We start from the raw sequence: 26,629 nt of genomic DNA on the forward strand, positions 1-26,629 counted from the left end.
GCCTGACATGGCTTCATTATGAGCCGCAGAAAAGAGGGGGCACAGTATGAATCCCCACCGGGGGTCCTGTGCAGTGGCCCCTATTTACTTAACATTTGCAAATGAACACTTCTAGGGGTTAATGATGATCTGGTTTATCTTAGCCTGTGACTCCTGAGGGAAGACATTCACACATCGTACACGCCGCTAATTAAGCAGACACAGGCGAATGTCCCCCATTGTCCTGCAAACAAGTGTTTACATTGCATATCGATTACGGACAGCGCCCCCTAAACTCAAAAATATCCCCAGTGGATGGTGTCGCCCCCTTCTGTCGAGTCAAGAAAATCCTCTTTATCCATTTCCGGAGAAAGCGTGTCGCCACCATTACTCCCATAGAGTTGGGCCATTATGCAAAATATCAACTGACCATGTGTATGCCGAGGGGCATTTTGCCCAGATCGGACTGTCCCTCTACACTCCTTCTAGGACACTGCACCGTTTGTTCCTTAGTTTCAGTAGAATCCTAAATCTAGCTACATCTACAATGACAAGCTCCCCTATCACCACACACAGAAGTGTGTACCCACATAGTGGCCCACCTATACTAATGCCACTGGGGCACATTTACTAAGACCGGCTTTCCCCCCTCTGCTCTACCCTTAGATTTGTCTAATTTGGGATGAGGCGTGTGCCTAGGAAAGTATATGCCCCCCTGTCATATCGCTTTCTCTGTAGAGCGGTACGGGGGAAATACATTGGTGCAAAAATGCCATGCAAAAACATCATAAAAAGAAAATGCCAACGCACATTGCACATACTGTAGATATAAAAATTGTGATGTTTGAAGGGAGAAAAAAAAAAAACATGAGGGAAATAAAAAACAAAATAAAAAAATTGACCCCCCACTCCCCTAAAGAAAATGCACCTCAAAAGGTGAAAAAAAACATAAAATGCTTACATGTAAAATTTCCCGTAGAATTTTATGCAGCGTCTAGAGCTGGCAGGTTTTTGCCTATAAAATGCTGCTAATAATGCTTTCCAAAATAAAGCATTAAAACCATGCCAGCAAATTACCAATGTGTGCCAGGGCTCATGCACACGGACGTATTTTTGGTCCGTAATCCGTATCTGGTCTGCATTTTTTGCCGGTAAGATGCAGACCCATTCACTTCAATAGGGTCACAAAAGATGTCCATTCCACTGTCTTATTCTTTTCCGCATTACGGACAAGGATAGGACTGTTCTATCATGGGCAGGATGCAGAAAAAAAGTCCAGTATCCATGTTTTGCGGACCTGAAATTTGTGGCTACGGCTGTGCACATGAGCCCTAAGGGTGACAACCAATATGGCCGCCTTTCCACCTCTCACAGAGCATGAAGCTCCCAGGCCTCCATAGAAAATCCTTAGCATCAATGAAAGTCATGAAGTGTAGGGGGTAGACATTTTGTAGAGAGAGATGTTTTTGGCAAATACATAAAAATATTCCATGAGAGGCCAAATTTGGGGCCCATTCACACGACCATTGGCTGTCCATGCCCATATTGCGGAACGCAAACAGCAGGTCTGCAATATATTGGTACCAGCCATATGAATCCTGTATCATGGATGAGGACCCATTGACTTAAAGAAATGGCGCGGTGCGGAACGGAGCACAGATTGGAAGCACTCGGAAGTGCTTCCGTGGGCTTTTTGGACATGTCCCATCTTTCGCCATATACCATTTCAAGTCAATGGGTCCACGTCGCAATACGGGATGCACACGGCCGATGCCCGTGCATTGAGGACCACAATTTGTAGCACGGGCACACGCGTTCATGTGAATAGGCCCTAAACCCAATTGTCCCAAAATTAATTCTGAGTCATAAAATGTTACAACATGGCACAAAACGGTCATCATAGAACGGCTGGGTCACACAATGGTGTTCTGTGGCAGAGCAGGAAGGGTCATCCAGCGCTGAACCACCTGAAACGTGGATTCCAAATGGATATTGCCTAGCCTGATAATCCGCCGTGATGCTGGATTATTGGAATGCTCTGGCAGGTTTCTTTATATCCATGGTGATCAGACTCCCCGGCTGCCGTATTGACATAGGATAACTAAGGGAGGTGTGTGTGAGAGACAGATCACGAGTGACAAATGACATTAACTCCACAGCAACCTGCGCCAACCAGGCGCACCTGCATGTGGGCACGGGGAGACTATAGAATATAAGGGAGGAATTAGGCTAGGGCTACGTGGCGACAAAAAAGGTACAACTACATTGTGACGTGTGTTGAGCAACATTCACGTGGCACAACATTTGCGTCAATAGTGTCGCACTGCGACCTGCTGCGACGCGTCACATCTCGCAGTGCGACACTATTGACTATCATTATAAAAATTGTCGTCCTAAAGCCCTAGACACCCATCTAAGGGCTCATGCCCACGGACGTAAGGGTTTCCGTGCCTGTGCTGCAGTCCGCAATGCATGGGCACAGACCGTGGAGCAGCCGCATGCTGATCGCGGACCCATTCACTTGTAGTGCACGCGCTACTTTTTTTTGCGGTCTGGAGGCACGGGCCAGAAACACCACGGAAGCACTCCGTAGTGCTTCCGTGGGGGTTCCGATCCGTGCCTCCGTTCCGCATCTCCCGGATGGCGGACCCATTGAAGTGAATGGGTCTGCGATCCGTGATGCGGGATGCACCCGGCCCGTGCCCGTCTATTGCGGACCCGCAGTATGCGGGCCGCCATACGACCACGGGCAGCACACGGTCGTGTGCATGAGCCCTAATGTGTATAAAGTCCAGACGCTCCCCAAACGGCAGATGTCGGAGGAAAGAAGGATCAGGCAGTTGGGTTTCAGCATGCCTGATCCTTCATTCCCAGAGGAGATGAGGTGCAGCCATGTGAGCTTGTATAAGACGAGGGGGCGGAAGGAATAGCTGAGACTTAGCTAAGGTTTTTGGCTCAACAGTATCACATGTGATGAGCTGTCTGACAAGATGAGTTCACACAGCTTTTTAACAGCAAGTTTCTGACATTTTTAGTGCGTTTTTTAATTTATTTTTTGCACCTGTACATTTTTTTTGTGGTAAGAATTTTTTTTTTAATCAAAAACACCACCTCCAGATTTTCACTTAAAGTCTATGCTGTTTTTATTAAATAGGTGGTGACCTTAGAGCCTCTGGCATTTTTTGAAAAACTCTGCATCCTGAAGCTTTTGCAGTTTTTTCTGGAGTTTTGACGTCTCTTCTATGGGAGAAAAATGCAAAAAAAAAACCAAAGTCTTAAAAACACCATTAAAACCGCATGCGATATGGAAAAAAATCAAAGTAGTGTCTGGTATTTTTTCTTTACTGTAAAACACCAGACACAATTCATGTGTGTAGGGACAGTATCACTCATGATGAGCTTAGATACAGCAGTTCAGCAGACAGTATCACTCATGAGAAGCTTAGATACAGCAGCTCAGCAGACAGTATTACACATGATAAACTTAGATACAGCAGCTCAGCAGACAGTATCACTCATGATAGGCTTAGATACAGCAGTTCAGCAGACAGTTTCACAGATGATAGACTTAGATACAGCAGCTCAGTAGACAGTGTTACACATGATAGACTTAGATACAGCAGCTTTGTCAATTTCATCACATATGATAGGCTTAGATACAGAAACTCAGCAGACAGTATCACACATTATAAACTTAGATACAGCAGCTAAGCAGACAGTATCACATATATTAGACTTAGATACAGCTGCTCTGTTAACAGTATCACATAATAGGCTTAGATACAGAAGATCAGCAGACAGTGTCACACATGGCAGGCTTAGATACAGAAGATCAGCAGACAGTATCACACATGGCAGGCTTAGATACAGAAGATCAGCAGACAGTATCACACATGGCAGGCTTAGATACAGCTGCTCTGTTAACAGTATCACACATGGCAGGCTTAGATACAGAAGATCAGCAGACAGTGTCACACATGGCAGGCTTAGATACAGAAGATCAGCAGACAGTATCACACATGGCAGGCTTAGATACAGAAGATCAGCAGACAGTATCACACATGGCAGGCTTAGATACAGAAGATCAGCAGACAGTATCACACATGGCAGGCTTAGATACAGAAGATCAGCAGACAGTATCACACATGGCAGGCTTAGATACAGAAGATCAGCAGACAGTATCACACATGGCAGGCTTAGATACAGCTGCTCTGTTAACAGTATCACACATGGCAGGCTTAGATACAGAAGATCAGCAGACAGTATCACACATGGCAGGCTTAGATACAGAAGATCAGCAGACAGTATCACACATGGCAGGCTTAGATACAGAAGATCAGCAGACAGTATCACACATGGCAGGCTTAGATACAGAAGATCAGCAGACAGTATCACACATGGCAGGCTTAGATACAGAAGATCAGCAGACAGTATCACACATGGCAGGCTTAGATACAGAAGATCAGCAGACAGTATCACACATGGCAGGCTTAGATACAGAAGATCAGCAGACAGTATCACACATGGCAGGCTTAGATACAGATCAGCAGACAGTATCACACATGGCAGGCTTAGATACACTGATGTATCACACCCATTCCATACAAAGACCCCCTCTTGGAAAATGAGCGACCACTAGATCTACGATTGAGACTGGAAAAGGTTTTCATCATCATCATAAAAATATATTTTTGAAAAAGTTTTGTTTTTTAAAAAGGGACTTTTGTAGAACGGCAGGTAGGATCTCAGCCCCACACCTATAGCACTGAACATGAGAGGAGAGGTGATAGTGCATATAAGGGGGAGGAGGGGCAGTGTCAGGGGGCTGGAAGATGCTCTGTAAGGTGAGTTTTTGGCTGGGTGGCAGCAGCCAGTGCGCATGCGCAGCCGGGACATAGTCTCTAGGTGCTGGATGACTACAGGTAACATTCAAGTTTGCAAGTGTTACTGCTTATATATCCCCAAACCCCAGGAGTGATGTCTCTGCTGGGGAGGCCGGAATGGCAGGTAAGTGGCACTTTTATATCTTATTCTGACTCTACTGTAGGATCTCACATCAGGAAGACGCCTGCAAGGAGAGTCTCTCCTTATATCAAAGTCTTCTCCCCTTTCTATTCCTGGAACCCCTAAAACTGGGGGTCTCTCCTGAGACTGGAAGGAGGGGAGGTATGGGGCGTCGCTGACCTCCCATACTTATATTCCAGATTAGCCAAAGCCACAGAATAAAACGATCCTTCTATCATTCATGTAAGAAATTCGATTTAAAAAAAAGTTATTAAAATAAAGTTAAATAAATAAAACCGGCGGGGGAGAGCTGACTGAGGACTTCACCCTGACCGGACATGTCTGCGGCGATCTGCCCTGCCCCGGATTGACTCCTCATCACGGGGAGTATCAGAGAATAGACTGGGGGAGGCTCTGCTTCATTCATTAATCCCATTTTATTAAAACCTAAAAGAAAGGAAAAAAAAGTCGCAAATGACCAACCAAGCAATAAATACCCCAATTGGTGAAAAAATAAAATCCAAACAGGATGTTTTAGAGATGTCCCCGGCTTCTGACCACGATTTTATTGTATTTCAAACTTGTAAGGTATAATATGTATAGAAGAAGTTGGAAGGCTGGAAGCGACAAATGGTTATTTCAGGTTAATGCGACTATTATTTCTGCAGGTAAAATGTATATAAATCTACAGGTAATAAAACCAGCGAAAATACAATATAATGAATGACAAAGAAATAATAATAAGAAATCCTCTGCTCAGTGCTGGTGCATGCAGCTATTATCCACCTAAGTAACAACTCCGCCAATCATGCACACACGATAAAGGTGGTAGTAGTCCACTAGTTGGGGGTACAGCAGGCACCCCAGCCTCTCAGCTCCAGTATGGCGCCGGTGTTCTGAGACATTTTCCTACCTGCATTTCAAAGGCATGCTGTACTAGGAATTTAGCCCTCATCATCCTCATCATCTTCAGCCTCGGCCCCACCAGAAATGCTAATGAAGATTAACTACTGATTACTAAACCTGTGCTGGGCTCTGCACCTGAGCGGAGATTGTATAGGGTCATATGATGGACAACAACCCCCACTATTGTGCACTGGCTAAATAAGAATGTGTGTGTGTGTATATATTATATTATTATTATTTGCCTTCCTATTTCCAGTGAAAATCGCTGCCTTTCCATTTTTCATACTACCATATTTAAGGGTAAAAGATCCCATTATCCAAGTGCAACAGAATTCGTCGAAAGTAAAAAATGTAATAATAATTATAAGAAGTCTCTAATCCAACCCAGCGCACTGTACGTGGAGGAGAATCTTGGCGCTTGTCCTGGCTTTACTGTGAAAAGTCGCACCGTTCAGGATGGCGCAGGCAGAATGGGCGCAATGTCTTGATTTCCCACATAGATATAATGCTATTCTATAATAGACGGTGACAGTAATGCTTGTGGACGTATTTAGGGATTCTGAAAATGCCTCCTGATTATTTTACCATCTCTAGAGCTGAAGTCTCCGGGTCCCCTCCTGGGCACTGCCCAAGTGTAAGAGCCTGGCAGAGGATACCAGCTTATCACATTCTCCCTAAGGCTAGAAATACAGTGGGAACTTGTCAAGCGTTAACGGACACTTTAAGTATTTTCTTTCCCACTCCTGCTTATGATCTGTGTCAACCCCAACATCCACACCCATCTACGTCTACCCATGCCAAGAGGCTGAGGTGGGCACAGCAGGACCAGCTCCGAGTCCTGCACGGTCTTCTCAAAAAATGGTTCTTAACATAAAACAATTTACTTAACTTAAAACTTACAAATTTTAGTTCATATAAAAAATTAAATAGGGTCTATAAAAATCTAAAAAAAAAAAAATATATAATATATAAAATGAAAACAGATATTGGATATTTGTAATATATATTTAGAATGCATTGTTACATAACTTAGGATTTTTGTGTGTGTGTGTATATATATATATATATATATATATATATATATATATATATACACATATACACAAAAATCTTAAATTATGTAACAATGCATTCTAAATATATATTACAAATATCCAATATCTGTTTTCATCTTTTGAGTGTGTGTGTATATATTATACACACACACACTCACTCAAAAGATGAAAACAGATATTGGATATTTGTAATATATATTTAGAATGCATTGTTACATAATTTAAGATTTTTGTGTGTGTGTGTATATGTATGTATATGTGTGTGTGTGTGTATATATATGTATATATATATATATATATATATATATATATATATATATATATATATATATATATATATATATATATATATATATATATGAATATTTAGTGTTGTGTTTTTTTTTTTTTGTTTTGCACTAATGGTCCCTGTAGTATATATATTATTATTGTTTTCCGTGCTGGGCTCAGTCATCGCCGCCTGTAAATGTTTAGATAAGAGAATGTGAAAGAAAACACTGAGGCTGATGCTTGTGGATGAAGCAGAGCTGACAATGTTGGGATTGTGAAGCCACTGAGCGGAGTCTCCGGCTGGGGGGGAAGAGAAGGAATACCCAGGTGGGCGGGGCCTGAGCGGCCCGGGGTCTGGGATTGGTCCCGCTGATCCCCCTACGTTCCTAAAGGTCCCGCCCCCTCCCTGGGGAGGAGTTCCCATAATAGGAGCATTAAGGGAGGGCAGGGAGATAGAGGGAAAGACTCAGTGGTGAAGGAGCTTCCATGCCTGATACCTAACTGCGGCCACCTGGGAATACAGCGCCGAGCCTGGGATATTCTGGACCTTGTGTGGATACTGACTGAGGGGCGCCAGCATGCTGTGGAAACTGGCAGATAATGTCAAGTATGAGGAGGAGTGCGAGGTGAGCACCCGGCTCTGCTACATATGTGTGGCTTCCATAGTGTAGTGTGTATCTATCTATCTTGCATTTCCTTCTGCTTATAGACTCTGCTTGATGTATGAGTGCATCATACATTGGATTTATTTTTTTAATTTTTTTTATTTTTTTGCACCCCCTGCTTGTACATTCTATATTGTGTACTATTATATTATCTCGTGGGATTCATTATCACTTTCTTCTCTCCATGTGGAGACTTTACTGCTTTTTATTAACCTTTAGTGCAGTGTCTGTGTTGGCCGCTAGTGGGCGCCAGAGACGAGCATTTTATCTGTACAAGTCCTGGGAAGAGGTTTGGGTTAGAAGTTTCTCTATGGAGTATTTAGGTCAAGGTTTAATGTTTGTTGCTTAGTGATCATGTGTGTTCTCAATGTCTTTTATTTTTCTATTTTCTGATGCAATATTCCTATAGTGCCTATTGTGTATATTTTACATACAGTTTTGTGATCGATCTGGGATCATGAGTCAACTGATTCTTTGGCATTCCCCCCCTTGGTCAGTCCTTCATTTTTCTCCATTGGTCATGGTCTGTAGGCTGCGGTTGTTTTGGCTCCTGTTGATTAGATTCAGTCACTTGAAATCAATAGGAGGTATTTAGCAGGCAGGACGGGTCACGGAGAAGCCGGTTGGGGCTCTTTTCTCTACTGATTAGTTTGCCCTGTTATTTTAATGCGTGAAGTTGTAATCTGCTAAACCTACTGATCAACCTTGCTGCTCCTGTGTGAGAAGGTCCACCTTCTATATGGTGTAGAAATGTAATGTCATCTTCTCCTACCAGAAGAGTTCAGGGACAGTTAAAAATGAAAACAAAAAAAAATGCATTTTGTGTAATAAAAACCTATATTGTAAAATGATAGTAGCATATACAAATATCCTTGTAGACATGTTAAAAAGGTGAAATCCAGATGTTCATTTATTCTAAACAAATATTGACCGACCATTAAAGCTGAGAACTACAATGCATTCAGTTTATACACTAAACTTTTTTGAGGGGAAAAAACCCCTAAAAACTAAAAAAGTTGTGATCATGAGGTGGATGTAGCACTAATTTTCTGTATGTTTGTTTTGTTCTGCAGGACAGGCATGATGGAGGCAGCAATGGTAATCCAAGGTTACCCCATCTGTCATCAGTCAGCCAGCACTTGTACAGTCCAGCTCCCCAACTTTCTCATTCGGGGTCCTCTGACTTTCAACCACCGTATTTTCCACCTCCGTATCAGCCTCTGCCGTATTCCCAGTCTGACCCTTACTCCCACCTTGGAGACCCCTTCTCCCTCAACTCCATCCACACTTCTCACCCTCCTCCCAGTCAACAGCAGCCATGGCCGAGTCGTCAGAACCAAGAGCACAGTGGAATTTCCCACCACAACAGACCAGGCTTGGTTCATCACATCCAGTCTCTGGATCCCAGCTCAGGAAGGTTGGGAAGGGATTTCCAAAGAAGACCCGATATTCTTCTGCAGCATGGACATGGACATGGTCTAGACTCCTCAAGCCTTGCAGATAACCTTGGTCTTCCAGACATTGGCCAGCAGATGGAGGATGTTGCGGTAATGTCCCTTCTTATAATATCCTAATTATGGCAAGGCTAAGGTTCTCCTAGAGATCCTTCTTGGCATGAGAGAATAGAAAACATAACTTGTCCGGGCTGGATTCACAATTTTAGAATACATTTTCCAAGCTCTGTTTGCATAGAGCTGCCAGCCTGACGTCAGTAGCATGTTGATATTTTTGAACCCATAGTTACTTGCTATGGTTTCCATACTTATGTTTGAGGGTGTCTCTGTGATGGGGTCCAAATTTGATTTCCCTGTTAAATGCATAGTCTAAAACATAAGTGTACGTCCCTTCATAACTGTCCTTTGTTTATGCATTTTTTTTTCCCTTTAGCTGAAATTGACGATATTTATAACATTTGCCTTAATGACAAGTAAAAAAAATGCTTCATGCTTTGTTTTTGTTTATTTAACCCTAGTAACTTGACCTCGTGCAAGGGAGAAATAACTGACTTGCAAATTTTATTAATTTTTGTAGGTTAATTTTTTTTATTTTTTTAACTTTAGAATAAAAAGTGAAAAACTAGAATAAAAAAATGAAATAAAATACATTTATGCTAAAACTCTCCTTTTCTCCTTCCCGATACAGAGTTTAGAAGAACAGAGCTTAATCATGCATGACCAGACAGTCATTAAAAAAGGTTTGTTAAACTTTTTTTTTTCTTTCTTTTCTCTGTAAATGTGGAATGACTATAATGTTCTCCACGCCAGTGTCATGGTTTGTCTGTCTCCTGTTCATAAGTTAATTTCTTTGCATTTTTTTGACAAACATCTATTTTATTATTTATTTTCCTTAATTAACAGATGGGGTGAATAAAAAAAAAAATAGTATTAAACTTTTCTGTACTTGTTTTCAGGCAGCAACTTTTTTTTTTTTTTTTTTCTCCCCTCCCTCAAATCATAGTGCATCCAATATTCATTAACCCTTGAAAATTGAGTGAAAACAGAACGGTTTATTCTATAAACTATCCTGATTACAAAGATTGTGTCATGTTAAAAATATTTACTTTTTATGTGGGATGATGAGGTTTTGAGATCACAAACATTAACATAAATTCATTAAAAAGTTTACTTTTCCCCTAATTAATTTTTTTTGTAAATTTCAGCAAAATATTAGCAGATTTTTATTTTTAAAGCTGTCTTTAAAAAAAAAAACTGGTGCACAGAAGCTGTGATATGGATCTTTATTAAATTGAGTCTATTAGGAATGCTTGAACTGCTGTGCAGATTGATCTGTCATAGAGAACCTAAACATCATAGCAAATGCTTGACAGTGTTGGCATTATACCTCGCTTGCTCTCTGTTCATGCTTGCTTTTGGAGAGCGTTAATTGCTGGAGTATTCATGCTGGATGGACATAGAGCTGGAATCTGAATTGTGTAATATTTTATTTTTTACCCTCCCTTGTTGCTGAGGTTGTAAACAAAGATACTTTCAGATGGTGTGTGTATAATTTTATTTTTTTTTCCCTTAACTGGTTAAAAATATAGAATGTGGTTGGCAATGGTCTATAATATTTGGATTCTTTGTCAACAGTAAGTAGAAATAGATTTTTTTTTTTTATTTAGGGCATGCAAAAAAGAACTGACTCCAAGCACTGCATTGTATTGTTTTCTTTAGATTAACCCCCCCCCCCCCCCCCCAAAAAAAAAAGCCCAAACTCCTCCCACCCCATTGCTCTATAAATGAATGCTCCATGAAATCCTTGTTCTACACTGGTCTTTTGAGATGCATGTCATGTACAGTGCTCGGTATTGACTTAAGTCTTTTGTGTTGCTAATTCTCCCGTAAACCTCTCCGTGCTCTTCAGGTTTTAAGAGGCGACTCCAGAAGTGCTCACGAATTGTAAAATGGTCTGAGCTTTAGGAACACGTGCGCTTGCGTTCCTCCACGCCCTTGTATATATGTCAATACACATTATACACCCATTAAGATGCAATGGGTCCCAACCCTTTGTCAGCTTGTTCAAATGTTCTTGAAGGACTGTTCTTACAGAATAGTACTTCCCTTTCCATTTAGAAAAAAAAGGAATCTAGATCCAGGTGTACTGATGGTTCCTCCTTGTTGCCAATGGGACTCAGTCTGTATTCTCTAGCTAAGGAGGACACTTGGGCCAATTCTAGAGGCTGCAAGTTTACCTTCCTGTATTTTTATTTTTAGAATGGGCTAACCAGGGCATCAGAATTAGAAACTTCACATGAACATGGGGAGAATGTACAAATTGAGTAGCTGGTTCAAACCTACTGACTATTAAAGGCAAAAGCACTTCATGGTCTTTAGATCTGATATACCTTAGGCTATATTGGAGAAGGTTTGGAAGATCAGACCCCTTTTACTTGACATGTCATGAGTCTTCAAACAATGAAATCCACTGCCTGAAACCTACCCTAAGGGATCATGAAGTATGAATGTTTCTCTACAGGTAAAAACACCCTAAATATGTCCTACCAGAAAGACTCGTTGATGGGAATCGTCATTAATCCAAATGAGGTCTTCTGCTCTGTTCCGGGAAGACTGTCCCTCTTGAGTTCTACTTCCAAGTACAAAGTCACAGTAGCAGAAGTCCAGCGACGGCTGTCGCCCCCTGAGTGCTTGAATGCATCCTTACTTGGAGGAGTACTTAGAAGGTAAATATTCTGACGTCCACTATATCCTACAGTAGCTCTAGGTGTGTGTACTTCTAACAGAATTGGGCATGGTTAAAATAGATGGAAAAAATCTAGAATGCCTTGGTTCCTGTATACAATAATTGGGTGATATGCTCTTATGTGGGGCATGCACAAGAAGTCACCGCTGCAGTTTATAATACTTTATAATACTGGAGCAAATCATTGTGGTGGTCGTCATGTGTTGTGTCTTTGTTCTGGTAACTGGTGGTGGACATGACTGCATAACAAAAGTTAGAATTCTCCTTTTAATATGGCCACAGTTGTCATGAGGGAAGAACTCCCATAAAATCCCATATTTTATGGTTCTATTGTGAATCATATGGGGCAATAAAAGTATAGATATGCACCTGACTGGTGGTCACATAAAGCAAAATACAAAAGGTGTTCAGCTTATTTAAAGTAAAAATCCCTTTAAGAGTCTACACCCTAAAACATTGGCACTGGGGTATGCATGACATTGTATGGCACCCTTCTTCCAATCCAGACGTAACCTTTTATCATAATTGTCTTCGGGTCTGTTGGGATTTGTCATCTGGCAGCAGATGTTGAGCGACTGGATGCTTAAGTGGTCTTTAAATAGTTAATGTGCATAATCTCTCCCGGCCATTGAAACTCGCCCAACTGCTTTTTATTTAATGATGGGGAATGAGGGGTGTTGAGAATCATCAACAGTTGTAGTGCCACAAAACTTTCCTTCTGCAGTTTCCGGTGTGACTCTTCTTAGAACAATGGCGAGCTTTGTTGTAAAACCCTTTAACGGGAACTGCGTAGAATCTAATGCAGGAGATGAAAAAGAAATCGTTAAACCACATTTTCTATCCATCCCTGTCAGTTTTTTGTTAATTTGAATATCAACTAATTGTATTCAAATGTAAGAAAGAAACTTTTTTTTTTACTTGAATGGCAAGACACTACAAAGCTTGTGTCTTTAAAGCCTATTTGAATCGTGTTATGTTAAAATATATACATTAAATTTTTTTTTCCTTTTGGACAAAAATTATAATAAAACGTGTTTAACATAAAAATATGTCTTTAAACAATAAGGTCATTTTCTGATTACATATTCTCTTTAAAGGCCCATTTTGGGATTAAAATTTAGTTTTATTTTACAATAAAGAAAATGATAAAAAAACTGACATTTTATATATATATATATATTTTAAATTAAGTTAGAATAGGAAGTGGCTACTAAAGTAACCCTTCTACTAATGTGCCTGTGTCAAAAATCTGTGTAAATTGTGACACAAATTTGCACAATTTTTTATTTTTTCTGACCTGCTATACGGGGGTGGTTCTTAGTGGAAAGTGGATGGAGGGAAGATGCACCAAAAACTTTCTCAAAGTAAGCCAACCAATAGTTGCTATACAGTCAGAAGTCTCTATCCCTGAACCAGATTTCTCCTCCACCCTCAGCGATAAATCTGTTGCAGGTGTAGACAGCCTGTCTAAGCTTACCTGCTATGCTCTCTCGAGCATGGATTTCCTGATGTGACCACTAGGGGCAGCATCGCAAGGACTCATAAAAGGATTCAAATGAAATGGCAATAAATCACATTTGAAGCTTATTTCAGATATGTATTGTAAAACACATGGGGCAAATTGACACTGGACCTGATTTACTTCATGAGTTCTGTCTTCTGAACATTAATTTATGAAGAAGGATTTTGAAATGTTCTAATTGCCTAATTAACCCTCTCTGCTTGTGTAATCTGCGTTCTGACGGTGACGCCATGTTGCTCTAGAAATATATATGTGAAGAGGGGAGGCTGGGGCTAGAAGCGTAACATTAACATATGGCTACTTTGTCTATAAATAGAGCGCATTAATGAGCGCACGGGGTTAGTAACTTAAAGTGCAAAAACATCTGTTCCTGTGGCTGATGTTACACTATCAATTGAATCTTAATTATTTGTAGAAGGTGAAATAAGAACTTGTGGGAGAGAATAATTTTTGCATTAAATTTCCCAGTGTATATATATATATGGAAGGGAATTCTCATAGAAGTTCTCAGACATCTCCAGGGAGCCTCGTTCTTCTGAAATTCAATCGCTCTAATCCATTGTGTGATACAGTTTAGATTCATTGTGAGGGAATCCTGCCCTGTGACATCAGCACTTTCTTGTGAAGTCTTGTTCTCCGTCTCTTCAGAATGACGCCCTCGTCGGAGCTGTTTTCTTGGTGAAACACCTTGATGGTGGCATTGAAATGTTAAATACCTGTCCTGTCTTTCATCAGAGCCAAATCTAAAAATGGAGGGAGGTCGCTGCGAGAGAAACTTGAAAAAATTGGTCTCAACCTGCCAGCTGGAAGAAGGAAAGCTGCTAATGTGACGCTTTTGACGTCTCTTGTGGAAGGTTGGTCCCATTGTATGGTTCATACCAAGGGTTGAAAATCCTCAGTGGCAGAAATGTGATGACTTGAGCTAAAACCTAGACGAGCTTGTGACTTCATGTTACAGTTGACTAAAAGTTTTGAGCAATGAGGGCAGTTGAGAAAATATATCATTCTTGGTGGTGGAGGAGCTTAAAGGGGCGTATTCCAGTGTTATAAATTTATCCATGATCCTCTATCTCCAGAACGCCTATAGCATGGAATGAATGGAGCGGCTGCATGAATTCCTGACCAATAGCTCCATTCATTATGAGGGGCTCTATAGGGTAGGGGGGCCTCCATTCTTGTCATCAGTGGGGGTGCCAGTACTAGCAACCCCACAGATCTAATGGTTATCCCCTTATCATGTGGCTAGTATTAACTTTATATAACTGGAATACCCCTTTTAAGTTTGTTAGCAGGTTGTAGTTGGGATTACATGGCAGGAGATGGAATGAATTGCCACTGTTGCATACCCTGCTTTATTTATTTTTGCCAGATCTGAGCATTTCCAACTGCAAATTTGTATTAGTTTTCTTGTTGCGTTGTGCTCTAAACTGTAAAGATCCATTCTTAGATCACCCAGGCCTAACTTCTGTGGCCTTTTTAGGCTACTTTCACACTAGCATTCTGCTGTCCGCTCGTGAGCTCCGTTTGAAGGAGCTCACGAGCGGAGCAGAACGCTTCCGTCCAGCCCTGATGCAGTCTGAATGGATGCGGATCAGCTCAGACTGCATCAGTCTGGCGGCGTTCAGCCTCCGCTCCGCTCGCCTCCGCACGGCCAAGCGGACAGCTGAACGCTGCTTGCAGCGTTCAGCTGTCCGCCTGGCCGTGCGGATCCGTCCAGACTTACAATGTAAGTCAATGGGAACGGATCCGCTTGAAGATGACACCATATGGCTCAATCTTCAAGCGGATCCGTCCCCCATTGACTTTACATTGAAAGTCTGAACGGATCCGCTCAGGCTACTTTCGCACTTAGAAATTTTTCTAAGTTATTAATGCAGACGGATCCGTACTGAACGGAGCCTCCGTCTGCATTAATATGATCGGATCCGTTCAGAACGGATCCGATCAAGCGCAAGTGTGAAAGTAGCCTTAAAGCGCTAGCCTTGTTGTGGGCTGTGATGTTGATGTATAACCTGCACACCTAATGAGCTATTCACCAAGGATAGGGTGTCCATTGCATTAAACTAGTTCGCTATAAATTTGGCCTTCCAAAGCTCAAAGGAACTCAATGCAACATGTACAAACTCATCATGAGGCCTGTGTCATTGACCATGATGTTAATTTGTATCTTCTCCTTGCAGGTGAGGCTGTACACCTTGCTCGTGACTTTGGTTATGTTTGTGAAACTGAATTCCCCTCCAAGGCAGTGGCAGAATACTTGACCCGGCCGCACATGGAACGCAACGAGATGGCAAATCGCAAAAACATGCTGCTTGCGGCAAAGTAAGTAACCAACCAGGGGCCCATTTGACACAGATGGGGTCACTACTGTCCAGTTATAACAGCCAATTGAAAAAATTAAGGGAGAATTTCCCATCAACCATTAGTTTGTTAGTCTGGCACCCTAATGCTCAGGATTTGCTGAATTTTTGACTCCTCCCCATCACTTTCCAAGAAGTCTTTCAGGTTTATTTCTCCATTACCCTGCCCTCCTTCTCTCTCCCAGTTCCTACCAGGCTTGATAAATGTTCAGTTGAGCTATTCTAATACTATTAGTCAATTTTTGGTGCCATGCATGAATTGCAAATCTAAGACTAAAAGAGATGTACTTCATATTTCACCTATACAAATATTCATATTGTGTGGGAATTGACCAATTGGCTCACTTAATGTTTAATATAAAAATTTCTAGTTTGCCTAAAAAAATAAAAAAAGGGGTGTATGACCATTTGATATTTCCCATGGGTTGAAACCAATGATTTAGATTGCTGGGCCTCTGTTAAATATTAACTTTTTTAGTTTTAGTAATTTTAAGATTTAGAAGAGGAGGTGGGTCCATTGTTGGACACTGTATAGTTACCCCTCAAAGCGGGATTCTGCATAATGGTCCCCGAGAGCTCATTGATTTGTTTAGAGCCTTCAAAGTTTTCTACCTTAGTTCAGTTTGGTATTTCACAATGGACTTGAAGTGTCCCAAAAAAGGCTAAAAGTTTCCAGGAGCTGATGTAATTTTTCCATGCCATTCTGGGTTATTGAATTTTTTTTATTTTTTGTTCTCTTGTGGTCAGGACCTAATGAATTTGTCTCGTTTGAGTTTTATTTTTGAGCTTCGGTTTGCTCCCTGGGTCTATACAGTATTTTCTACAAATACTTTGGGTGATTTTTTTATTTTTTTATTTTTTTTAATTGAAATGGAATCTTCCTGGTCTTTTCAGGACCCTTGTTGAGTTATAAATGGTTTTTATTGAAGAATGTTACACACAGATCGTTACGTGAGGTTTTATGAGGTGTACAAATCTCAACAAGTATTCTTGAAGACGTTTGTGGATCTCTGTTAATACTTTTCAGGTGTTATTAAACAGCTCAATGCTGACTAAGTGACTTCTCATCCACAGAACGATGATTGTAACAGGAAGCTCTATAGACTGCTGTTGAAAGGGATGAATCCATAATCTATGCCCCAATTTGTTTCTATAGGAAACATTTTGTTTTATTGCAAAAGTTTAAGATTACAACATTTGGTAGACCCTCGAACAATTGAAAACATGACTGACTGGTGTGTGGGCCACTCCCTCTACTTTGAAGTGCTTGCTTTTTGGCAGTAATGTTTAGGTTACAAAATAGATTACAGGTTGTGGTTTGTTGTGTTTTTCTTTTTAGATTGGTCTTTCTCTGATTTTGTTTATAAGATGCAATTGATGGGATGAAATGTCTACAACCTCAACTATAAAACTTTTAGCATTTTATATATAATGCAAAAAATGTTGAAGATCCATCTTCTGACTGCAGCCTAACAATTTTTACAGGCAAATTGTAAAGTCTCTTATCTTGTTAGTACATGCACATTAGATGTCTCGAAATTCCATGTGGTGTAGAACTCAAAAAATTTCCTTTTAAAAATTATATATTCATATTTGAGTTCAGATGAAAAACAAAAAATGCATTTCAGTAGTCTTAAAGTTTTGAGGAAAAATTAAAACAAAAATCCCTAAATTTTAAAAACAAATTCCCAAAATTTGACAGTCATAGGTGGACTTTTACTGAATAATTTGCGGAACTTCTAGAGTTTGCCTAAAGGATGTTATGAGTCGCTGTCTAATTTTAATATTTTCTATGTTTTTTTTTTTTTTTTTTTTTTTTTTTTCTAGGCAAATCTGCAAAGAATTCACAGACCTTCTCACCCAAGACAGGACGCCATTGGGTAACGCAAGACCAAATCCCATTTTGGAACCTGGAATCCAAAGTTGTTTAGCTCACTTCAGCCTCATAACACATGGGTTTGGTAGTGCTGCAATTTGTGCTGCTATGACCTCTGTACAAAACTACCTAAATGAGGCGTTAAAGATTGCAGACAAAATGTACATGAACGCAGGAGACCAGAGTCCTGGAGAAGGCAACAAAGGTCTGGACAAGATGGACAAGCACCGGAAATGAAATGAGGATGTAGTGTGGACAACTTTCATTGTTTGACTAGAGGAACATATGAGGCTGGGACCTATAACTTTCCTCTTGGTTTCCTTTTCTAAAGGACTCCTGATCAGGCTGGTGGCTTGGAGACCCTTTAAAATATTATGGGAAGGTGATATTTTGCGAGGGAACTTTGAACATAAGCGCCAGAATTTTAATTTTTTTTTTTTTTTTCTGGAAAATCCTTTTGCACTCGACTTCAGCCTCTTCACCTCTGTCACACATTTCATTGAGAACAACCGGATCTTATCAGGGATTACTTTTACCCCCCCTTCCCCTAAATATGAAATAAACTGTTCAACAGAGGTTGTAGACATCAGAGAAAATCTGGACTTTAAGATTTGGCCTGTATGCATGTACTTTTATGTGTGACTGCAGCCAATTGTAGCACATTTCAGTTAATTCCAGCTCCAACTTATTTTAAATGTGACTCCTTTTTTGGAATTTATTTTTTTGTGATTATTTTTTTTATATAAAGGATAATATAAAAGATGCAGATCCTCATAAAACAGTACAAATTAAATGTTTTATGTAAATTTATGAACCTCTTTGCTAACTACCTACTGTAGTTAAAAATGTTAAAAGCCCTAGTCATCCTCTTAGCCCTATTTTAATATATATAAAAAAAAACTTTTTTTTTTTTTTTTTATCAGATTCAAACATTTTCTGGAACTTCACAGAATCACTGACAGATTTTTACTTGTATTATTTTTTTATTTTAGTATAGTGGTCTTTAGGAGCCACAAGCGAAATAAAATAAATGAAGTTTAAGTCTGCTATTGAATTCTGTGTAGATTTAGTTCCATTGGGGCAGCAATGCATTGCGATGAGTAGTCCAGAGGTAGGCATTGTGGCTTGAGGGTGTGCAAATCTTTTTTTTTTCTTACTGTACATAATTATTTATATGTAATTTAAGGGGCTTGTACATAATGGTGAAACTTTATACCACTGAGGTAATGGGATGGTTGATAACTTTTTTTTTTTTTTGTCAGTCATCGTACAACAGGTCTAAATTAGGATATTTAACAGTGTGGCGCTAAAGGTGCCTTGCAAAAGCATTGTGTGAAACTGTGTGGGAGGGGAAGTAACTTTTTTTTTTAATTTTTTTTTATTTTCTATATTTTTTTTCGATAAGGGGTGAGTGCCATGTTGTGTTCAATAGCTTTTACATATTTGTAAATCTTACATTATTAAACTGTTGTATATTAAAAGCCTACAATAAAATCCTGAGAATTTAGATTCTGTTGTATTTACCATGTAAATGGGCAATAGAATTTTTTTTCTCTAATTTTTGTTAAATTTTTGTTTTCTAATAGAATTTTTCACAAAAAAAGTTCTTATGGAGGTTTTAGTATTTTCCATAGACTTTTTCTGTTTGCAGCTATGACAATTTTCCTACAGTGCCAATTACAGCTGACTGCAGTGTGTTTTTATTTTTTTAATAGGTGCCTATTGTGCACATAAAAATAAAAATCTGCCTCTTGCTTTATGCCACCTGCACACATTGCAGAATACGTGTGGTTTTTCCTCTCTGAAAAGTATTACAGTACCAGCAAATGTATGAGATTACAAAACTTTGGAGAATTTTTCCCTTTTTCTTCCTGTGTGGAAATTTACCTGCATTTCAGATTTTCGCTGCTGAAGATCACCCTTTTCAATAGAAGGGTGAGATCTGCAGCAAAACCGCATCTAATCCGCAATGATAAATTGCAGAATTTAGAGCGAATATGCTGCAGAAACTAACATAAATCCGCATGTAAATTAAGGGTCAATTCAAATTTTTTTTTTTAACAGTATGTTAATAGGAAAACGTTCCGCCTTTTTAATTTCAGCAGTAACATGCCATTGAAAATTTAAAGACAAAATCTTGTCTTTCTGTAGCAGCCTACAAGAGAATTTTATATAGATTTTATTGCTAGTATAATAGTAGATGTAGAATTTAGGATGACAGTATGATGGTTGTATTTTTCTCTTGATGGGCCAATATACAGAAGAGTATTACATTAATTAGTGGAATGTTTGATGCTGTAATTCAGTCACCACAGGGGAGCTCTCTGGTCACAGTGAATAGTCTGAGTAAAAAGTCAAGCGAGTTTGTTTGCCGTGCTAGGAGGACATTAAAAAGCCAGGACAGGAAGTAGAATACATGGAGTGACTTTGAGGGACATTTATTAAGGCTACTTTCACACTAGCGTTCGGGCGGATCCGTTCTGAACGGATCCGCTCATAATAATGCAGACGGAGGCTCCGTTCAGAACGGATCCGTCTGCATTATATTAGCTAAAAAAAGCTAAGTGTGAAAATAGCCTCGGACGGATCCGTCCAGACTTTCAATGTAAAGTCAATGGGGGACGGATCCGCCTGAAGATTGAGCCACAGGGTGACATCTTCAAACGGATCCGTCCCCATTGACTTAAATTGTAAGTCTGGGCGGATCCGCACGCCTCCGCACGGCCAGGCGGACACCCGAACGCTGCAAGCAGCGTTCAGCTGTCCGCCTGTCCGTGCGGAGGCGAGCGGAGCGGAGGCTGAACGCCGCCAGACTGATGCAGTCTGAGCGGATCCGCTCCATTCAGACTGCATCAGGGCTGGACGGCTGCGTTCGGGTCCGCTCGTGAGCCCCTTCAAACGGAGCTCACGATCGGACCAGCGAACGCTAGTGTGAAAGCAGCCTAAGACTGACGTTTGCCATGCTTGCCTTGAAGGAAATGTGTCGCCAAAAATTTTATTCGCCAGTAAAAACCAGATAGTAACACATCTGTGTTCCTTTTCTGATTGTAGATTTTATTTTTTTACATTTATTTCCTGAACATTATTATTGGGCTGACATCTTGCCTGAGCTGTTCTTAACAGCATTAATGAAATTGCTTTACAGCAGCCACATGGGCCAAAGACACAACGGACAGGAAGGGACCGCACTCATGTCTATGGGAGAGATTTCTAGGCAGGCTTTGTGACCAGTGCAGAGGTCATTATACTAGGAAATATATTTCTTTGACAATCGCCTATTGTGAATGGTGGATCCTGTGTTATCTATACACAGAGGTGATATCATTACAGGCAGGATTAGAATGAGTTACCTGTGTAGTAAACTGATCTGTACAAACCAAGAAGTGGCGCCAAGTATTAGACCTAGTGGGCAGTGTGTTTAAATATGAAAGTGGCATGGGACATTAAAAATAACAATCCCAAATTATTTAGACCTGTTTAAACATAAGGTGATGGATTCAAACAGCAGATCATTTTCTGATGAGCTGTCCCCCTTTAAGTCCCTCTGCACTGCTGGCAGAAGCTGCAGGTTAGGCTACATTCACACGACCGTATGAGTCTGCATCGGGTGCGGACCCATTCATTTCTATGTTCTGTCCACATCCGTTGCTCTGTTCTTGCTGCCACGCAACAAAAAATAGAACATGTCCGCAATTGCCGGTATCAGTGTTTTGCGGATCCGCAAAACACAACGTTTGTGTGACTGTAGCCTTGTGTAGAGGCCTCTACATATGTTTGGCGCTTCCTCTGGCAGGCCGTGCAACACTTAACACTGTACCAGCCCTCTTGTTTGCATAGATTTAAGACCTTTTCTATGCCAAAAACTAGTATGGAAAATGATTAATTGGCTGAGCCTGCCAGCCCACACCACTTCCCCTTTTCTCGCCACTTCGGAAAAGTGGTGTGAGTGGGGCAAAGTTGCAGATTTTGCCCCAAAAAATGGCATGTAACAAATACTATGACTTTAATATGCCCGAATTGTGGCTTTTATCACTTAATACATGTTGCCCCTATACCCAGAAAACTATACCTGTTTCTTGCAACAAATTTACAAAATGTCTCAGGCCAATTGTTAAAATATGTTGTCTGAATTGCCTGCATAATGGATCCGGATGGATCTGTTTTGCAGGCCATAGACTTCTATTACGGAATGAATAACAGGATGCCTCTAAAGGCATTCTGTCATGGAATTGCGTTATGGTCTGTGGGAACGGAATCCATAACGCAATTCAGATTATACCGCAACCCAAACTCAATTCAAAATATGAAATTCGCTCATCCTGAATTGTGACTTTTTGTACAATTTGGCAAGTCCCCTCGTGGAGTATAAACTGACGGAAGGTTGGTAATAAACATGATAATCTCTGTTTTAACAATTGGCCTGAGACATTTTGTACATTTGTCGCAAGAAATTGGCTTTATGTCTAGCAGGCACAAAAAAAAAGTCACATCTTGATATATTACCCCTTACATTAAACTGTCTATAGGTGCACCATATTTGGCACTGGCTCAGACTGGATGGTAAATTTAGGTACTTTTGTCTAACGTTATACCAAATATTGGTTGGCTAGTGATTGCAGCTCTGGAGTAGGCTGTAACGGGTAATGTCATGAATATACACGGACTCCACCAGCAGAATAGTGTGTAGCTCTGCAGTATACAGGATATAACTTGGTCAATGTGGGAAAAGTAACATAATTAAGTGACTACAATTTTTGTAGATGAGGCTAGAGATGTATCTGCAGTGCTTTTCTCTTCTGTTTTGGTATAGTTAGTGTATGTTATACTACGATATAACGCCACTCTATGGATCCCATTAACTATAATAGGGGTGGTCTTTATTCTGAGCCAAAATTTTGTGCTGGGTGTGTTTTTAATTTATTTTTTTAAACAAAAACTGTGATGCAGATGCTAACCTAGCCTTATAGGGGTTGTGAAATGATAACTATTAATTAGCAACAGGGTGGGGCAGAAGTGTCTGATGATGGCATACTGCCACTAGAGGTAGACTACCGTAGGCAGATTGGCCATAGACCCTACACATGGGCCGCTGACTAGACAGGATGCCCATGCCCTCCTCTTGGCCGCCAGATCTGAGGCTTTCGGCATTAATTAATGTAGGAGCATTAGGCACTTGTGCACCTAGCCAGTGGCTGCAGATGCCTTCCTGAATTCAACTACATTGCCGTTCTCAGGACAATGATACAGTTTCATACCGTGGCGTGGGCAGCAGTATTTTGTGCTGTGCCGTATCTGGTTCTGCTGGGGCAGTATTTTGTTCTGCATTACAGTATTGTTAGCTCTGCCTACTTTTGTTTCCATGCCATGAGTCAGTTTGGACCCGCCCACAACATGGGGCCACCTTTAGTCCCCCCCCCCGCCTCCTTTTAAGTACATGTAATGATTGATTAAAGCAAGCTGTTTAGCTAAAACCCCCTTTGTTTACGTTGGTAAATAGGTGTACTAGTGGTCACTAAGGGGTTAAGTTCCCATTCCTACCCTGAAGATCATGCAACTGCTATGGAGCCCATGGGGGAAGGAGGCCCGGCTGAGGATGAAAGGCCCCAACCCTAATTACACATAAAGGCTCCTAAGTCCCTGTCTTCCAGCTCCCCACTAACTGCTTGTGTGGGCAGGTGCGCTCCCCTTAACCTAAACACCACTGTCCCCCTTATCCAGCTCTGTCTCACTGCTGGGCTCTGGGCTGGCCAATCGGCATTAGCAATGCTAGCAGAACCTGCTGCTGATTGGCAGCTTTAATGAGCCATGCCACCACTGCTTCGAGCGGGACTTCGTTCCATCCCTGCCGGTTACCTGAATATTACCAGAGGGCTCCAGTGCTGTGATGCTCTGCCACAGAGACAGCACACTGTAGGTTGGGAGCCTGCCTGGGTCCTAGAGGCTGTGGATGGGACATAATGCAATAAAAAAAAAACACCAGCTACAGAAGACTTCCTCCCCTCATGAACTATGCCTGGTGGCACTTACAGTATTTTATAGTGTACCATTGCCATACCCCACATGAACTATGCCTGCTCCTTGTTATATAGTGTGCCACTGCCATACCCCCATGAACTGTGCTTGCAGTGACTTATTTTACAGTGTACCATTACCATACCTGCTGTTTATTATATAGTGTATCACCACCATACCCCCATGAACTCTGGCTGCTGCCACTTATTATATAGTATACCACTGTCATATCTCCCCATGAACTTTGCCTGCTGTAGCTTATTTAGTGTGACACTGCAATACCCTACCATAACCCCCATGAACTGGGCCAGCTGCAAAGTATATAGTGTGCCACTGCCATACCCCCTATGAACAATGTCTGCTGCCACTTATTATAGAATATACTACCACCATACCCCCATGAACTGCGCCTGCTGCTGCTTATTATATAATGTGCCACTGCCATACCCCAATAAACTGATATGCTGACACTTATTATACAGTGTACCACCACCATATCCCCTGAGAACTGTGCTTGCTGCTACCTTTTATACAGTGTGCAATTGTCATACCCAGCTATGAATTGTGCCCGTTATCGCTTATTATATAGTTTAACAGAGCCATACCACCCATGAAGTGTGCCTGCAGCCACTTATTATTTAGTGCACCAACGCAAAACCTTCCTTGAACTGTGCCTGCTGCTTATTATATACTGTACTGCCACCATGCCTACCATGAACTGTGCCTGCTGCTGTTATTATATAGTGTGCCACACAGTACATACCCCCATGTACTGTGCCTGCTGCTTATTATATACTGTACCGCCACAATACCTACCATGAACTGTGCCTGCTGCTGTTATTATATAGTGTGCCACTGCCATACCCCCATGTACTGTGCCTGCTGTGACTTATTTACAGTGTACCAGTGCCATACCCCATATGACTTGTGCCTGCTGCCGCTTCTTATATAGTGTACCACTGCCATACCCCCATGAAGTGTGCCTGCCGCCACTTACTATATAGTTTACCACTACCATACCTCCCATATGGCACTATATAATATGCAGCAAGCACAGTTCATGACAGGTATAGTGGTGGCACTATATAATAAGCAGCAGGCACAGTTCATGGGGGGGGGGGGGGCTCAGTCATTTTTTTTCAAGTCTGATCGACAGGGGTCCAATCACTGGGGCACATACTGATCATGTGAAAGGGAGCCCTATGTTTCCCATTTGAATGAACACTGGGCAAGTATGTGTGCTGCTGCTCCATTCAAATCTGCCAGGCAATCCCATAGAGCTGAAAGTAGCTGCAGTGCATTATGTAGCGCTCCATTCAAACAGGGGCGCACAAGCTCCCTGTTCTCCTGATCTGTGGAGACCCCAATGGTGAGACCACTGCCGATCAGTCACTTATCCCCTGTCCTCTGGATAGTGGATATATGTTTGTCATGGGACAAACCCCTTTAATCCTATATGTATACTCTATAAGCAACCCCTTTGACACCTTTCCACCCTGCACAGTCGGCCTCTGCAATGAACACAGTGATGATCTTACATTTTGAACACTAGCACTGTTGAGTGACAATCCCTATTCGCGTTGTAGTGGTGGACCTGTTAGTAATCACCCAGCTTTTCCAGAAATAGACCAATCTTTAATAATTCTGTTATGATGGATTTGTGGATATGCTAGGAATATGCTTGTTACACTTTTCACAATAAAGGTTCTGAATGGAGGATCTCCCCGTCCCTATCTGTGTACATTCCAAGGCTCGTGTCTTGCTGCCGCCTGTTCATGGGATGACAGGATACCATATGTTAATATTTTAGTCTGTGGATTTGTAGTTACACATGGCTGGGGCTCTTGTATATTTTTATACCAAATCCTCCACGGCTTGGAGTGTTTGATCATCCGCCCATCAAGGCTCGATGATTGCCCCTCTAATTTGTACTGTGTCGGCTTTCAAACACACGGGCCAGATGAGGCTGATGGGTGGTAGGAAGCTGCACAACAATGCCACATCTTGAAGTAGTGTGTACAATAGAAAATGCAAATCTTTACTTCTCAAGATGTCTAATAATAAAGGATGTGGTTACTGTGCCAGTGCCAAATGGGACATCAGTACCCACACCGCCATGCATTGCCCTATTGTGGAAAGATGTAAAGACTGGAAAAACATACAGCTACAATACAGGACAATGACAAAGTGACATTTGGGATATAGAACGTTGATACAATGACACTTGCTGTACAGGACAATGATACAGTGGCACAGGGGGGTGGAGGGGTGTGCCACGGATCACCGCGGGCCTTCCTCATTGCTTTATGTGCTGCTCAGAGTTGTGCCTGCCTAGTACAACCTGCTCCGGTGAGTGTGTTACTTACCAGGCTATTGTGGGACCTGTGTTTATGGTCCTTCACCATGGAGGGCCTTGTGGTGTGATGCTGTTGTTTCACACTGAGACTTGGGGTACTGGACGCTGATACAATGCCACTTGGGGTATAGGAATACAACACTGACATTTGGGGTGCAGGACAATGATACAAGGACACGGGATACAGGACAATGACACACTGACACTTGGGCAACAAGACAATGATACACTGAGGTTTGGGGTACAAGACATTGATACAGTGACACTTTGGGGACAGGACAATGATACGACACTTGGGGTACAGGAAAACAATGCTGACACTTGGGGGACAGGACAATGATACATTTACACATGGGGACAGAATACTAACACACTGAAACTTGGGGTACAGGACAATGGTATGCTGATAGCTGGGGTACAGGAC

General features: G+C 41.4%; 1 protein-coding gene across 2 annotated transcripts; it reads left to right on the forward strand.

Annotated features, from left to right (window-relative positions):
- The first annotated feature begins 4,884 nt into the window (after positions 1 to 4,884).
- On the forward strand, positions 4,885 to 19,344 carry TFAP2C (transcription factor AP-2 gamma). Of its 2 annotated transcripts, none has more exons than XM_044297344.1 (7): positions 4,885 to 4,986; positions 8,953 to 9,426; positions 10,022 to 10,073; positions 11,855 to 12,059; positions 14,337 to 14,455; positions 15,782 to 15,923; positions 17,789 to 19,344. In XM_044297344.1, the coding sequence occupies exons 1-7, from the start codon at positions 4,957 to 4,959 to the stop codon at positions 18,072 to 18,074; spliced, it is 1,308 nt and encodes a 435-aa protein (XP_044153279.1). In that variant the 5' UTR covers positions 4,885 to 4,956; the 3' UTR covers positions 18,075 to 19,344. The 2 variants fall into 2 exon arrangements, with proteins under 2 accessions (XP_044153279.1, XP_044153278.1); XM_044297343.1 differs by lacking the exon at positions 4,885 to 4,986 and adding an exon at positions 7,686 to 7,840.
- Positions 19,345 to 26,629: the final 7,285 nt, after the last annotated feature.

The sequence above is a fragment of the Bufo gargarizans genome, chromosome 6 (assembly GCF_014858855.1).
Source record: "Bufo gargarizans isolate SCDJY-AF-19 chromosome 6, ASM1485885v1, whole genome shotgun sequence".
In the NCBI taxonomy this organism is placed as follows: domain Eukaryota; kingdom Metazoa; phylum Chordata; class Amphibia; order Anura; family Bufonidae; genus Bufo; species Bufo gargarizans.

What these genes read in the sequence shown, in the direction of transcription:
- TFAP2C (XM_044297343.1), top strand. Translation starts at nt 7,793, where the DNA reads ATGCTGTGGAAACTGGCAGATAATGTCAAGTATGAGGAGGAGTGCGAG. An exon ending in AGCAGATGGAGGATGTTGCG is followed by an intron (nt 9,427 to 10,021) that starts GTAATGTCCCTT and finishes TTCCCGATACAG; the next exon opens with AGTTTAGAAGAACAGAGCTT. An exon ending in CTTGGAGGAGTACTTAGAAG is followed by an intron (nt 12,060 to 14,336) that starts GTAAATATTCTG and finishes GTCTTTCATCAG; the next exon opens with AGCCAAATCTAAAAATGGAG.